The sequence below is a fragment of the Cottoperca gobio genome, chromosome 10 (assembly GCF_900634415.1).
Source record: "Cottoperca gobio chromosome 10, fCotGob3.1, whole genome shotgun sequence".
Taxonomy (NCBI): domain Eukaryota; kingdom Metazoa; phylum Chordata; class Actinopteri; order Perciformes; family Bovichtidae; genus Cottoperca; species Cottoperca gobio.
The window spans coordinates 6657353-6674594 of NC_041364.1; the positions used below are offsets into that span (position 1 = coordinate 6657353).

Here is a 17242-nt window from a genome sequence, read left to right on the forward strand (position 1 = left end):
CACTGAAAGCATGTGGGGTGAATACTAAAGTAGTGGATTACCTTTATATTTACAATGGCATTAGCCCAGGTGTCAGATTCCCCTTATCAAGTCCTCCTGGAAAAGGAGAGCAGAAAACACTCGGGCTGGTTTTCCTGATATCCAGGACGCTTTGTCCGCTTGGCGTTTTTTGTTGTTGTGTGTGCCATTTTCGTAGCTTCCTTTTGAACGCGCTGTTGCAATCTGGCACCTACGTTTTGATAGAGGGCACCGCTACACACTTCTAATAGTTAATAAGTGATGATTGAGAGGGATTGTTTGTTGAGAATCGATACATTACATAATCCTAATTGGGTATTTTAAAAGATGTTTAAGCTTCATTTGGAAAGGTGTAGAGAGAGAGTTGTAAGGTACTGACCTCTTTAACTTCTTGACCACCACATCGTCCCCAAATACTATCCACTATGAGGAAAGGAGTAGAAATACTAAGAAGCAAACCTACTCACAGCAGTGTATAAGGCAGTGGGCATTCTGTGCACATAGGATTGCTTCTGTCTGTCTCGTCTTGTGTCTAGTCCATCTGTCTGTGTGTGTGTGTGTGTGTTTATGTGTGGCCATGAGGGGGTCAGTGGCCTGTCAAAACACACCCCTCCATGCCAGCGGACACTACTGTCTGTCCAGCCAGACAAGTTTATTAGTTTGTCCTAAAAATACAGCCCCGCTCCTCGGACCTCTCTCACCCCGTCCAGCTCCCCGGGGTCCCGTGGTATGAGGCATCCACCAACACTGTTGACCCGCTCGTAGTCATGGAGCCCGTCCAGATGCCCGAAGACTAACATTTGTTGATTGTAATTGGTCGGATTTGTTTGGATTTAGAAACTTTGACGTCAGTTTGTTTAGGTCTAGTCTTCTACTTCATGACTGTCTCATGTGGTTTCTCAGTCGTACCTTATGTTATAATGAGTTATTGTACCAAATGTCATTTTACGATAAACTTGAGATTTAAAGTATCAGTCCTGTATATACATCATTTGTGGCCCCCGAGGTATGCACGGAGATATATAAAAATGGTTTATAGATTTTACTTGTGAAAGACTCGGACGGTTTATTTTTCAAACTCTTTTGACTTTGATTTAATATGCTGAGTATACATTCATGGTTTATTTTCAAAAGATTTTCAAGACAGGTTAAACGCTCCCATTAAAATGCGTGATACACTGTATGAAAACGAAAATAATTAAGCTGCCTTCACGAGGGGGGGGGGGGGGGGGGATAAACCAGTAAATGTTTCCACCAGGGCTGCATAATTTCAGAAATTGACATGAAAATATCCCGATGCTTTGATACAATTTTCCCTCATCTCATAGATTTTCAGCCTCCGGGGCGACACAGAAAAGCTCTATTCATCAGAGTCCCGTCGCAAACTGTAGGAAAAAGACATTTTTGATTTCCTGTCATTTGGGATTTCCTCTTCCCCCAGTGTTTTGTCAGACATCAAAGTCAATTTGCAGGTAATGGCGAACAGATTAGGTAATTTGAGCAAACCTGAGCGCCTTGATGGTTTTGACTCTTTGTGTGTGTGTGTGTGTGTGTGTGTGTGTGTGTGTGTGTGTGTGTGTTCGCTGAGGGTTCGGCCTATGTCACACGAGGGGCCCCAGCAGTTTAAACAAGTGGCACATTACAATGCGCGGAGCAGGAGTTTGCAAGTTTTGCACTTTGACATGTAATGACGGATAGTTTCAGTGCAGCGAGCCAAAGCAAACATGGTTTCACCCCCACAAGACGTTTCACTGTCTCCGCTCTACCACTTTGTGATTATTAATTTAAATCATCACAGGCGACTTGTCTGCTACTAATGAAGCATATTTTTCCTACAAATGATTGAGTACGGAGGAGAAGCAGTTCCTTAAATTGCCTGAGTTGTTTTAGATCACATCCAAATGTGTTTTTCTTCCAGCAAGATAAATGAGTCTCGGTGAGGATCACAGCTGTCTCATATGTAGATTTATTGTGCTCATGAGCTTAATGTGAACATTAGTTCCACACTGCGATTGTTTATAAGGAGGAGTTATGTGACCGTAAAGCAAAGAATCTCTGCCTTTTTGAATTTATAGTCAATTTGGCTGACAATAATGATATGTTGCCCATATAAATAATACTTTTATCTAGAAAACCTAATGTTTACGTATATATATTTATTTATTTTTGTAGAAAAAGGTTCACATTTGACAGTCAAACTCACACCTCGCAGAATGATTACAGAATGATTGCTTTCAGATTTAAATTTTTTGCATTTCATGTCGCAACGATGTTTTTCATTAATTAATCTGCTAATTATTCTCTCGATTAATCGTTTGGTTTATAAAATGTCAGCAAATCGTGAACAAGACTTACAGCCACGTTAGCGGCTCTGTAAAGCTGTACTTAGGCAAAATGGACCTAAATGCTAACATTAGCATGCATACAATGCTAACTATGCTAATAATGTTGATGTTAAACAGGTATAATGTTTACGATGTTGTGTTAGCATGCTAACATTTGCTAATTATACCATAAAGAGCGTTTGAGGCTGATTGAGGTCATAATCCAAAAGTACTGGACAAATTAAAAACTTTGACCTGATGATAGCGGTAAATGAGAAGTTTAGGGATTACCGAAGTTCCCCCCCAAATTAACCCCAATTCTGGTCTACGTTAAAGTCTGTAACGTCATCTGAATCCAAAGTGGTGCACCGACATTACCCATCCCCCGATCCTGCTAGCGTAGCTGAAACAATATCCTAAAGCCTGAGCCGACATCATTAAATCGCTAGTTCTTTTCTGCTCAACACTGATAATCTTTAGGTTTTGCAGTGTTTTTTTCATTTTCGACAGAGAAAAGCAGCAAATCCTCAGTGAACCCAGAACATATTTGACATTTTTGCTTTAGAAATTACATAAATAATTTCTCTGGTTTTCAAAATATTTGCGGATTACTTCTCTGTCGATTTGACTAATCAAATAATCTTTGGTCAACAAAGAACAGCAGGGGTCTCGTGGATAATCTAACAACCCTTGTTTAAAGGGTCTTGTTAGTAGACTTGTCTGCGGCTTTCTATGTGGATATTCTCTATAAACATTCAAACTTTGTGAGCGTTATTCATTACAGCTCTTGTACGACTGGGCGACTGTATTGTAAATATCATTAAAAGCTCTCCAGATCACAGTCCTGTGTCTCCTGTGAGTTATTGACAGCAGCTCTCAACACAGCAAACAATTGAGCTGTTTTCCTGTGAAAGAGACACCACTGTCGAAATACTTCACAGGTTCTTCCTCCGCCCTGAAGGGCCGAGAGGTGGAGGAGAGCCATACAAAAACATGGCTTCATTTAGTCACACAGGATTAACCCACTTTGAGAGAGTTATTTAGTCCCATCTCCTCTTTATTTCCACAACATAACCGTTTGTTTTGGGCTGCCTTTGTCATGTATGTTTTATATTATGTGGCACTACAGAGGGTAATAACAGCTGTTCTTTATCAGGTGGTTCTTCTTCTAAAGAGCTCTTCTTTTCATCTGATCAGGTGTTCAACTCTGCATTGTCTACCATGAGTGAGCGTATATATTATATGTGTGTGTGTGTGTGTGTGTGTGTGACAGGCGGAGATGATGTTCTCTTCAGGGGTCTTCTGGATGGGCCTGGTCTTCATCCCAATCACCTCGCTGGTCTTTGACGTGGCCTACAAAGTGTGAGTCTTCTCTGCGCTCTCCTCGCTCATCATCACTCCAATACACATCCTATACAGGAAATTCCTCAAGAATCTCTCGTATCTCCTGTATAAAAGAAGAAAAAAATTACATTTAGTTTCAGACTTCCCAAGGATATACTCCCAAGGAATACTCCATGGGAAGCGTCTGCGTCTGGCTGACATCAGCTCACAGCAGATTCAGGGTGTCAGGAGCAGAGTTTTATTTCCCGATGTACTCAAAGCCTTTTTGAATCGGTCAGCGGGGGTCTGTGTCGGTCTGTGAAGGTTTTATCATGGTGAAGCATCTGTCATTGACTATGTGTCGAGTTATAATAACTTTGATCTAAACGTTGTTTATTATACAGGGTAAAGAAGGTGTGTTTCAAGACTCTGGTGGATGAGGTGCAGGAGCTTGAGGCTTTATCCAAAGACCCTGGAGCAGTGGTGCATGGAAAGAGGTACAGTTACACATCACTTCTTATCTTTGTTCCATTTATATTTCTTTATTTATTGATGTAATGTTTTGTCTGTAAGTGGACCAAATATAAATTGTGGTAGTAAATGATCATCTTTTTGTTTCCTGTTTGCTATAATGTTAGTGACACATTCAGTGTTTCAGTGGGTCTTCTACGTTATGTATTCTTCTCATTGAGATTAAGATCTCTATTCAACATTCACAAGAAGCACCATCAGCCAAACAGAAACAACAGACTACACAACGAGAATCATAGTTTAGTCATTTGGATTCTTCTATCAAACAATATATATATATATATATATATATATTGTTTGTTTGTTTTGGAGGAAATTGATTGAGAGACTGTTAATTGATAAAATAACCGACAGAAACGTTAGTTTTTTGTTAATCCAGCAAGTTAATCAAATGACTAATCTACGTGCCTCATTACAATGATGCAACAATCAATTACCACCATAAACAGAGATTGCCAAAATTGCCCACAATGGCCTGAAACAGGAGATCTGCAAAGTTATGAATGGCGTAATAAAAGGAGAGATGTATACTCACTCTCACTGTGAATATCACCATATGGCCCAAGCGCTATCGGGACTGCATGTTTGCTTTGGCCACTATTCTTTTGATTCACAAACTATGAAGCATTTTTGACAAATTCTCAAGAATAACTTTGAGGAAGAATCATATGTAACCTCCAAATCCCTTCAAAGATCTCCCAGCTCCGCTGCCAACGATATTCCTGTGTGGAAGACAGAAATCTTAAAATTGCTGCTAAATTGCAGGAGTTTGACTGTAATGTCAGTAATCATGACATAAGAGTAGATATCCCCTTCTTTTTTCCCTCCCAAACAGTGAATGTTTCATTTTAGAGCTCCTATATGAAAGCCATATATTATAAAAAAAAACCGTATTAGTTGAACTGCTTCTGCTCTGCTCTCTGGGGCCTGAGGCCTGCAGCAGGAATCAACATGGAGCAGATCAGTGTGAGATCTCCTGCTGGCTGAAAGTGATCCCAGCCTGGCCGCTGTCCCAGACCCAGCAGGCTGCAGGGTCACACACACACACACACACAAACACATACAGAAACCTGGATGGCTTTGCACATAAAGATGTATGCAAAGAGGACTCATGTACACAATTTATTAGCGTTACATGGATGCCTTCTGGCCAACATGCTGTTTCAAATATATCCCCCACAAATACACTTTGTTCTCGCCCCTGCGTCTGAAGACTTGTGTCTGCCTTACATGGGGTTTGTACCAGCAGGTAGAGCAGTTGGCAGGTCCATCCACTCCGGAGGTGCTTGGACTGATGTATTGCTCATTAAATCTGCCTGTGGTGCTCAGCATGCTGCTAACACCCTGCCTGTTTCTGTGTGTGTGTGTGTGTGTGTAGTTTGACGGAGAGAGCCCAGCTCCTGAAGAACGTCTTCAAGAAGAGCACAGTCAGTCTGTACCGGTCTGACTCCATGCAGCAGAACCTGCTCCGTAAGTTACACAACATTTCTCTCTCACTTCCTTTCTCACTAAACGTGTCTGAAGATGGAGGCGTAAGTTAACTCTCTCACCCCTAAGAACTAAACAAAGACTTCAGTTCATCCACGTTAGTTTTTATCTGCTTCCAAATCTGTTCCCTCGTCACGGGAACGGCTCGAGCGTCATTACTCCTCCTCTGACGCATACTGCGTCTCTAAAACCTTGGTCTTGGGGAGGCAGTAACTCTCTGCTCATGCCACCTCTCTACATGAATACTCTGCGTTAACGAGATGCAGGTAACGCACGTCAGTAACTACAGTTTCCTGTGTTCGTAAACTTAGATTAGCTATTTTCATGGCGAGTAAGAGACATGAATACAAACAGTTTGTAAAGTACTGGATGTTAAATCTCACGTCTGTTTCATCATCTGTAAAGTACTCAAGTACCGTAATTTTCGGACTATAAGCCGCACCTGACTATAAGCCGCAGACGCTAAATTGACTAATTTGTACATATATAAGCCGCACTGGGCTATAAGCCGCAGACGCTAAATTGACTGACGTGTATGTAGCCGGTCTGTAGCTGACACCACGATCGACTCTGCGTTGTGTTGTGTAGAACCAGGAAATAACGATGGAGAACTTCTGCCTGTTCAATCAGCATTTATTGTCTCTGACCGTTGGTGTTTTCCTTAATTTGTCCATAAATTACCGTTGAAACAGAAGAAACACATGGAAGTCATCATCATACGGTAACTCCACAGTCGGGGTTTTTGGACATGCACCCCTCTCTTCAGCGTATCCTTCTTTCCGTCTCCCGAAAAAGTGGCGCGAACCCCCAGAAAGTGCCGGTTTCAGGAGTATCAACATAAAAGCATATTTAACAAAATAAGACTCCTCGAAAATTTTTTTACATAATGAGGGTGTCTCACACACTGCCTCGCTCTCGTAATGTCCGTCTGTCTCTCGTACCACTCGCTACTTTTGCGCGCTCTTTCCCTGCATCCGGTGGACTGTAACCTGTAAAATCCATAGATTTAGGAATTCCCCTAGTGGCCGTTAGCTGTAAAAATCCATAGATAAGCCGCACCGTTATATAAGCCGCAGGGTCGCAAAATGGGGAAAAAGTCGCGGCTTATAGTCCGGAAATTACGGTACTGAAGTCAGTGAAGAATTTGTCAGAATCATTTTCTTCCATTAAGTCACAAATTTGTTGATTTTCCGTTGTATTCTTTTTATATATATATATATATATATATATATATATATATATATATAAAAAGAATACAACGGAAAATCAACAAATTTATTTTTGACCTTGCATGGTTGTTTAGTATAGGATGGGATCTAACCATCGTATCTTAGGGCCCCGTTCAGACAGGATTAATGTTACAGTTGGAGGTAATAAGATATTTTCCCTCATAATAAAAGTAATTTTAGCCAAATGACAGCAGCTGGTTCCACCGACAGGCTCAGTGTCTTTGAATGTTCGTGTTATTTACATTATTCAGCTGGGATTTAACTATCATTTATTAACAGACAGCTGCAAACTACATCACAGTATCTTCCTACATGTTGATGAGGCTCCGCGTGCGCAGTAAGAAAGACTTATTTTATACTTGCTGCATAATAAGGTCTCGCAGAAGTATAGCTTTCGTATCAGCGGCAGAACTCTCAATGATACTCTAAGCATGGGTTTGGTTTTCTGTTTTGTTCTGTCCTTCGTCTGATCAGTTTGTTTTTTGTTTGTCTCATAGGTGGGGATGAGATCGTTGTTGTGTGATACCTTCTTTTCTTTTTTTTATACATGTCATTATTCAAACCTCACCCCGTTTAAAACTCCAGCCTCCTCTAGCCCCCTGATAGACGCCTCTCTCCCTCTTTGTTCTGGCTGTTCACTTCCTGTCCTTCCCCTCGTGTGCCTTGTGTGTCTTGAGTTGAGCTCAGTAGAGCGAGATATCGATGAAATGATGAAATGTTGCGCTGTTATTCCCCCACAATGCACTCGTCTCAGCCGCTGGCCTCCAGGTAGTGACCGAGTCATTTGACACCTGAAGGTGAGTCAGGGGTCAAAGGTCAGGAAGGAACCCTGTAGGAAAGTCTAGTTGGTAGATCCCAGGGCTGCTGCTGTACTAGAGATAAGACTTTAAAGAGAGCTGTGATCTACTTTTATTAAAACACCTTTTAATTTATTGTTTTTCATCACATGATTTCATTTTAAGGAATAGTGTGACGTTCTGGGAATATTCTTATACGATTTCTTAAGACTAACATCGATACCACTCTCATGTATGTGCGCTGAATATGAAACTACAACCAAGTCCCAGTCTGTGCCGTATATACAGCCTATGCTGTATGTTTATAAAAAACAAATAAGTAAACTGTCTCAACTTGGAAACGCGTTCAAATGTTGCCGTGCGGGCGGACCAAATCCTTTTTTCATCCGTACTGTTAGACGACCTTGTGCATTTTTCAAACGTCGCCAGTTGATTCTCTTCCAGAGAAAAGGAGGCTTAGCACTGTGACTCAGATGTAACACCAACACAGCTACTTAGCAGCTTAGCATAAAGACTGGAAGCAGGTGAACGCAGGTACCTGAGCTCAGAAGCCTAATTCTGCTTCTTTCTCCAGGCCAAGAAATATTCCAGCACATACAGTAAGCCTGAAGTTGAGTTCAGATTAAAGAAGATATAACATGTTAATTATTGAGCTTTAGATTTCTTGTTAGGCAGACTTTGTTACCTGAGCCAGGTTAGCTGTTTCCCCCTATTTACAGTCTGTAAGCTAAGCTAAGCTAACTGGCCTCTGGCTGTAGCCTCGTATTACCATGAGAGCCGTATCAATCTTTTTGGCAAGAAAGAATATCAACACATTTCCCAAAAATGTTGAACTATTGCTTTGAATTTGTGTTTTTGTTAATTGTTTATTCTGTTAATATGTGTGCGTTTTATACTTTTTATTACATTAACAATTGATGTACATAGTTTTAACTGCTTCAACTCTTTTTCAGATGGCTACGCCTTCTCTCAAGACGAGAACGGAGTGGTGTCTCAGTCGGAGGTCATCAGAGCGTACGACACCACCAAAGAGAGGACCAACGAGTGGTGAGCCGCCGGCCCGCCGGTCGGCCAACCCGGAGCCACAACAGCCGTTTCTAATGGCGATATTTGAAGCTTAGCGGGGGTGGGAAGACGAGGTGCCTGCGTGTGCCTCCAGCACTGAGGGGATTTTTGGACATGAATAGGAAACAAACAGAGTGTCTTTGAAAAAGGGAAAGAAAAAAAAAACAAGGAACAAAACAAATTGTGTTCACTATCAGCTGTAGTTGTGTGTCCAGCAGACATTACGAGCACTGTGCTTTCTTAGCAGTCTGTGGTCTGAAGTTCTTCACTGTTCTCGCTCAGTTTGTTGGAGTGAACGTCTCTTCTCTATTAACCGTCATCTAAAACCATTTCATTATAATTAAGCTCCTAAACACTGTTATTGTAGAAGTTAAAACGCTGGACAACGAGAAGTTTTAGCAGATTTTAACTTGTGAAAGATTGCCAAAGAGCAGTCGTATATATACAATCTTCCAAGTACTAGTGAATTCGGACAACTTTAAACCAAATGTAATCACACTCCCGAGTGTATTCCAGCACTAAACGGACCACTTCAGAGCAGACATTGTAATATTAACATTTTCTTTTTTGCACTTAAGGAAGCATCTATTGTGTAAAGCCTTACATTTGCTCATGCCTTCATCCTTGTTTCTTTTGAAACACGTGTTTCACTTTTTAGTTTCACGTTTTAAAAGTATGTAGATATCGTGCCTGGTTTTATTTCTTTTTTATTTCTTTGTTTAAGAAGTTGCCTCCTGCAACCCACCGTAGTCCTGTTTCCACCGTTTTTACAGCAGACGCATTGCTCTCGACAAATAATTGCATTCCACACATCACTCCTGTCTCAACGATCACAACGGTGCCTACGTAGAACCTTTCCCTCATAGATAGCCAAGAATAGTTTAGCCAGCTAGCTTAGACCAGTGCTCCACACACACCTACTGAAGACAAAATCACTGTCTCCCCACCACAGTATTGCACTTGTACAATGTGAAAACTACTGTGCCTTGTGGCACGTGTATAAACTTTAAGATTTGTTCCCGCAGAGGTGAAGGGGAGGCGCTCTGATGGTGTTGTTGGAGCTTACAGCGGAGATAGTGTTTCCCTTAAAATGGAGATTTTATCCTTCTAACATAAGTGCCATTAGCTTAAGGGAGAGAGAAATATTAGCCAGGAAAACTCCACGACAATATCAAAACTACTTTGTCTCTATAGTTATTTTGTGGATTTGTATTTTTATATTGGAGATGTATGAATTTTGCATTGACTGGCTTTGTAATGAACTGTCTGTAACTTTTAGTTTTTTTCTTCCTCTGATAAACTGGCAGGATAGAATAGATCGAATGAGGAAACTGAGCTTTCTTAAATGTCTTGTTATTAATATTAATATTGTTACAGCTTGATTTATTTATAATTGACTACTTAATGTCTGTGTGATTGCTTTCTTCTCCCTATGGGAGATCAGATCTCTGACGATGTGTGTGAGTGTGTGTGTGTGTGTCAGTGTATTGCCTGCATGTGCATGTGCTGTATGCGTGTGTGTGTATGTGTGTGTGCGCGTGTGTCACCTCTACTGTGGATAACTTCTATGTATGCATTGCATGTCTGTGTCCTCTATGTGAGACCGGGAGTTTCTGGCGTCTCCTGGTGTGTTTCTTTTGTCGTGTGTGTGTGTGTGTGTGTGTGTGTGTGAGTATGAATATGTGTGTGTGGCTTGCTCCAGTTGTCCGTCTGCACGACTACAGGTATAGCTATGGTGTACTACTGTGTGCTGATGCATGGCCCGTATGGGAAAGTGCGAGTGTTAGTGTGCGGTATGACTGTGTGTGTGGTCAAACTCTCGACCTCGACTGTGAGAGTTTCTGATGCTCAGCTCGCTTCGACAGGAGATGTTGCACAATGCACTCGATGTACCTTTCCAGTAGTGGATATCTGGTATTATCTGGTTACAGTATATGATTTCTCTTGAGTGTAAATGTTTGTAACTTGTTTTCTTCATGCAGTGTACCTCTGCTTTAAAGGAAAGCTCTTTTAGTGAGGGTTAACGATTCATTTTCTCTGCTGGTCTTTAGTGTTAAAAACTTAATTGGTCGTCATCTTGTCAAGAGTTTCCAAAAGCGCTGAATGTGGACTGTTGCTTTCTTTTTCTAGGAAACATAAAACACACGTTGTCTGTGAAAGTCGTGGGCTGCATGAATGGATAACACAAACTGTTCTCTGAAATGTTTAACTGTACTACTTTGATTCTCCCTCGAGTGTTGATCACTTTACAAAAGAGAAAAAAATGCACCTTTTAACTTTTACGTTTTAATATTCGTTTCTTTTTCCGTCATTTTGTTCGATGATTGTTCTGCATGTTGGGACTGCAAACTTATAAGTGTTGTCTTTTACTGCCATGAAGGACTACTGAAATAAACTTTACAATCATGGAGGAACTTTGTGAACATTGTTGCTTATTCTTTTACGTTTCCAATCACTGTCGTGCTGGTGTGTGGCGACCATCGGGACAAAAAGCAAAGTGAGAACCTAAACAGGAAAAGGCAGCGAGTCTGCCTGTAGGCCACAAATGATATCAATAGCGTTCATATTTGTTATGACGGTGGAGTCGGTCGACATTCCACTAAAACAGACAGTAATCTGTTCATGTAGATGCTCATCCAGACTCATTAAAAGTGACTCAAATTACATTTTATAAACCAGAAAGAATGAATGAATAATTAAAGTGATCGTGTGCTTTGGCCCTACTGAAAGAAATAATGAAAAAAATGCAGCTTTGACAGAAATATGATGGAAGAGAAACGGGTGCGTTTACACTGCAGCCAATAAAGAAAGATGATTTCAAGCGAAGAGCAGCTGGTGTATTTATTTTGGTCCGTGCTAACCTCCGTGACGAATTCATTGCATGTGAAATCCACGGGGTGTGATCTCGGTGCCATCTCCGGCTGTTCGGGAATGGAGAAGTTATTATCTTAGCATGTTTCATCACTATGTTTATTTCAAACTGCAGCGTCACATTCATACACTGTTTACAGTCTGGGATCGCTGATCAATACTTATTTATGATTAGAACACATCTTAAGGACATCCCGTGTGAGCAGGTAGACGGTTTGGCGGACTCCGCCACTAATAACAACAACTACTATACAGAGAGATAATCAGGGAAGGTCAATACATCGACTGGCTGTTGTTGAAGAAATGCCAACCAAACATGTGGTTTGATTTCATTAAAATCGTGTCATTATATATGACTGTGACTTGATTAAATCTGTTAGAATAAAGTAGAAGCATTCAGCATGAGGAGTAATAATCAGACCTGGAAACGTGTTGCTGTCCTGGCAAAGATAAGAAAGAATATACCTTTTTATAAAGCAGAGCGTGGAATGTGAGAACCGCTGTGCGATCTGACAGCTGCGAGTATAAACGACACCTGAAGAAGTTAACACTGGAATCAGTCAGGTAAGTTGTATTTTGCGATCGAACAGCACTTTGAAATGTAGCCGCGAACATCCTCAGACTGAACGGTGTGCGGGGTTTCACGACGCACTGATCGCTACGTCCATTTCACAGAGAGATAGCTGGAGAACAGAACACTCTTTGTCAAGGTTTTGCTATACCTGTTGGTGCAACCTAAACCTCTATTTCTGGGCCGAGTTGTTTTTAACACTGTGACCATGCCATGCTCATTGAACACTGACAATGACTGATCTCAGCGCTGCATTCCTGCTGTGAAGTCTGGCGCAAGAGTGAGCGACAGGTAGTGAGCCGCTGTGCAGGCGCGACCGCTCCGGTTTCCTTTCTGTCTGAGTGATGATGATGAGGCTTCTTTCAGAGCACAAACATTTCACTTTAACAGACTTCACATTTATCAGTGCACAGAAAGTTCTGAGAGACGACGTTTTATTTTAGCTGTAAATTAGGGAATCAATATGACAACCTTGCTCTGGGTTTAATGCCTGTACAACATCTTAGAAAAGTCCACATTTCCTCCCAAATGAAATGTCCTTTGTGTTTCAGATCCTCTCCTCTTTCAGAAGTCCTTACGATTGTCAAAAAAACAACAATATTTCCCTGGTTTCCAACATCTATTTCTAATCGTGTAGCAATGAGTCTCAGAGTGACAGTGTTGGTGCCGTCTGCAGGAGGAAGGTTTGTGATAAATTGGCAAGATTCTAGTCTGTATTGTAGGATGTCCCCTTTGAAAAACAACCTTTATAAAAGAAAGAAAGTAAGGCCAGTGAGGTCTGTTCACAATAGAAGATAAAAGTGCATAAGATTGGACACTGTTACTGCCTCAACAGGTCTGTTGAGCTCTGATGTGTCCTGTGATGCAGAAGGGGGAAGCGCCTCAGGCCACGCAGCTTTGTCGTACTTTATCCCTCGTCCTCCAGGACTGTTCAGCCGGCCGGGCCTTCCACCCAAACACCACCAGCTGTGTTGCAGTGTGTTTGTCCTCGCCGACTCACATCCAACCATCTAGGAATCTTGGTAAACCCTCTATTTCCCCCCGCAGGGAGCCCTGTCAGCTCTGTCCGAAGTCGGCAAAGCCCTTGGCTGCCGAGAAGGCGTCGGGCTGCAGAGGGAAGAAGTACTGCTGTGGCAGGAGGAAGGTCTGAGTGGGGTGAGAGGTCTGGTGGAGCTGTAGCTGGGTGTGGGTGTGGGTGGATGGCAGTGGATGCTGCATGCCTCCTGACATGGCTGCTGGTGGGGATGTGTAGGGGGGAGGTGGAGGTGGAGGCAGAGTCTGAGTGGGGGTGGAGGCTGACGAGGAGACGGTGGCAGACACCAGGCAGCCGTGCTGCTGCCCCGGCCCTCCGAGAGAAAACCTCCGCATTGAGCTGCCGCCTCCAGCCGAGCTAGAGCTGGTGGTGGCCGTGCTGGACTGTCGCGAGGGGGCGCGGAGGCTCGGAGGAGCGGAGGTGAGGATCATGGGGATGGTTTCACCCTGACAGCTACGCAGGGAGAAGCGAATAGGCTGCTGGGTCGGCTGCTTGGGCCGCAGGCAGGTGCAGCAGTAGACGGCCACCAGAGAGCCGACCACGACGAAGGCGACGAAGATGCTTCCCACCATTAGGAAGGGCACGTAGATGGGCTCTGCGGGCGGAGGAAACACAGGCAGGTTAGGACGAGTTACGAGGAAGCACCTCCGTAGGACAGAAAGCTGCAGGTTATTAAAATGTAAGAAAACACCGACTACTAATTATTCTGATTTTATATTCACATTTCCACCAGAGACACAAAAATAACACAAGAATCTGAATAAATCAAAGATTAAATACTTTAACCTCCCTCTATAACATGTACAGGTACTATAGAAACATTTAATAAACTTACAAAAACACTTGTATCTGCTTACAACTTCATTGTAATGAATTATAAAACATTAACTGTTTATGTGGTGCTTATAAATAAAGCAAAGTCGTACCTTGTTGGTGAGTACAAACTACAAACTACACTGATGTTTATGGTGGCAAAAATTGTAATATTAAACATTATTTAATAAACTACTTTCATTTAAGTCATTCACGGTATTATTACCAAAACCTAACAGACGCATTCCTGCTGGAAAACACAAACAGATCCCGTTACACTCCATGAAGCCCTCGGAGCGAATGTTTATTTATTTTGATAGGAAAAATTAGGAAATTGTGAGCACACAGTTAAAGCCCCCAAAGCTTATCAGTTCGGGACATTTAAAGAAAACCTTGAAGAAAAATAAAATGTTGAGGGTTAAAGGGAACGATTAATACAGATTTCACAACTCACAGTGGGTCTGTTGAATGTTTAAAGGAGCCAAAGAAAATAAGTTGCTGCCTCATTGTGTCGTGATTACTCTGGTTGGCAAATCCAAAGTCAAAGTGAATGTGTTTTATGTTCGGCAGCACAATAAGCCGGCTTGTGTTAGAACGTTTTGAATACATTCCTGCATTGTGATCCGACTAATCTCGATTAAGATTAGTTGCACATTTCTGCTTAAAGATTTGTCTGGAGTTAGTTTTAAGAACATTTGTTGAGTGACTGACAGGCTGCGTCCTTTTTTTACGCTGATTGCAATCTGCAGGGAGTTCAGGTCAAATGAAGCCGCAGGAGCTGAGAGAAAAAAAAGGTGCTGGAAACTGGACACTTCTGTGTATTTCATGAAACATGCTAACCTTAAAACACCAGTTTCATTTAGAAACAAGGTGGCATGAGAAAACACTTTCAGTTTGGTAAAATGGACCATAGTCTTAGAAAAGTGCAATTTTCTATGTGAGTTTTTTACTTTAAACAATTTAACACACATTACTATATTTTCCTTTATGTGTTGTGGTTAATCGTACAAATGTTGTCCCATAGAACAGACATTTAATAGTGTATTTTTGGAGTAGATGCACTAAATCTTTAGCATAGTGTTTAATTTCTGGTTGGAAATTGAAGTGTTCTTGAGCAAAGACCCTGAAACCTGCTTTACTCTGTGTTTATTGATGTTCAGCTGACCTCTGACCTCTGTGTAGAAACCATCTTTCCTAAAGATCAATCAGACTAAATAAGCCAATAATTACACTAAACATGTGTATGCATGTTTACTTTATTTATAATTACATGTAGGTTAAATACAATTGATGTATAATTTAAATGTATGCATGTGTGGTGTTTTTACCCAACTCTGAACTCATTTGTAAACTTTTGCCAAATTGCTGCACTTTGAGCAATTTTTTTAAAGTTGGTAACTAAGTTTTAAACAAGTAAACTTACGCGCTGCAAACTCTGTGTTGTCCTCCTCCCTGTCGTTGGTGCAGCTGCCCTGGTCCACCCGTGCGTCCGCGGCCGCGCAGCAGTAGCGCAGCGAGCAGGAGCCGCAGCACACGGTGGCGTCCATGGTGTCAAAGTCCTCCGGACACTGGAAGCCATCATGATAATTCCCATTAGAGTCCAGCCAGCCGTGGCAGTACTCCCCCTGTGCGTCCGATATCCGCAGATTCCAGGTCAGATAACCCAGCAGCAGGCAGTTCAGCAGGCACACCATCCCGGCAAGCCGCTGGGGTTCACGGTTCCCTGCGTCCTGTAGGCTCCCGGCCACCGAGTGTGTCGGCCCGGGTTAGAGACTCTTCATTGAGATAAATTTCCTGAAAGAGAAACGAGGCGACCCAGAGATGTAAAGTTATGTCACCGTCATCTTTCCGCCAACAAAAGTCGTTTTGAGCCAAACGTTCGCAAATTGCAATAAGAGAAAATCCTTAATTGAAACTTCGCTTGAAGTCACTTCTTAAAATATCATCACTGAAGTTTCTTCTCATCCAAACATGTGAAACAATCTGCTCCGGGGTTCTCTCTGCTCTTTATTGAGTTGCTCCTGCGGCTGTTTGTTGACGTCGGTGCAGAAGTTGTGAGCCCACCTCACTGGAGAGTTGCTGCTTTTGTGACTCTGGCTGTGTACGCGCGCACGTAACCCCCATTAACCAAACGTGCGCATTCACGTGGTGGTAGTGGTCGCAGCGGTGCCGATTATTACCATGAAGGTGCCCAAATAACATGGATACATTATCCTAATGAAATTATTCTGCATGAAAGGAGAGCCACAGTGCAGCAGGTAAAGTTTACTCAATAAAAAAAAATCTAATTGCAGTTTATAATCATACATAATCATTACATTTAAGACTGAACAATGCACAACAGGATTATGTCATGCAGAGGAGCAATTCAACATTTAAAGGGGGACTATGTTAATATTATACTCCTGTAACAAATACAAAGTTGAATTAATAAGAAAGAAACGAAAGAAATAATTTGCTGTGTCAGTGTGTGGACATTATGAGTCTTCTGTATCTGTATTATTGTTATCAATTTATTTTTTTGCATTTATAATGTTTTTGAGAACCTGTCCAGGCACTACTGTTGAAATTAGCCAGCTAGGCCTCTGTTTTGTTTATGAAAGAAGAGATTTGTCCCTAAATTAAAATAAAAAACTGAACTAAATCATCATCTTACAATTATTTGTATTATTTTTGGTCCCAATAAAACCCAATAAAGGCTCACTGTAATGCATGTGAAGGAGAGGAAGTACCCTAATTCAAAGGAAGTGAAAACGATTGATGAATAATTTAGAAACTTGTTGACTGACAAACACACCATTACTGTGTGAGAATTAAGAATTTAATTTGGTCGTTTATGACAATCACCGTTTAAAGGTTGTTAGCCCATCAATATTTTTATTCGGACCATTTCTTTATACAGGCCTATAAATCTTTCATTATTACCTCTTGTTCAGTTTGGTGTCTAGACATAATATTGACTGAGCACTTGGATGTGTTTGGATATTACGCAGGAGCAAAAACTACCGAGCTGTCTGAGCTGTTGAAAAGGAGAGAGAAAAATATTTATGTTAATCAGCAGCAGGTCTTTTTATTCCTCCATCTATTAAATCTTCTTGTGTCGTAACCTATTGATGTGGCGCCCCCACGTGGAGCTGAGAACTTTTAGGCCCGCAGGCTACTAGACAGCTACACCAGCC

The 17242-nt window shown here is 41.7% G+C and overlaps 2 protein-coding genes across 7 annotated transcripts in view; one reads left to right on the forward strand and one right to left on the reverse strand.

The window, feature by feature from the left end:
- atp8a1 (ATPase phospholipid transporting 8A1) overlaps positions 1-11189 on the forward strand; it is a 100398-nt gene extending 89209 nt beyond the window's left edge. For all 6 annotated transcript variants that reach the window (XM_029441495.1, XM_029441498.1, XM_029441497.1 and 3 more), the window contains 4 exons: positions 3616-3704; positions 4070-4162; positions 5575-5666; positions 8664-11189. In XM_029441495.1, coding sequence (XP_029297355.1) covers positions 3616-3704; positions 4070-4162; positions 5575-5666; positions 8664-8761 — 372 coding nt within the window. In that variant the 3' untranslated portion in view covers positions 8762-11189. The remainder of the gene's footprint in view (positions 1-3615; positions 3705-4069; positions 4163-5574; positions 5667-8663) is intronic.
- Positions 11190-11728: 539 nt separating this feature from the next.
- Positions 11729-16145, reverse strand: shisa3 (shisa family member 3). The gene is made up of 2 exons (XM_029441503.1): positions 15487-16145; positions 11729-13845 (listed from the first exon to the last, which is right to left on the reverse strand). Exons 1-2 carry the CDS (start codon positions 15755-15757, stop codon positions 13274-13276), a joined length of 843 nt encoding a protein of 280 aa, XP_029297363.1. The 5' UTR covers positions 15758-16145; the 3' UTR covers positions 11729-13273.
- Positions 16146-17242: the final 1097 nt, after the last annotated feature.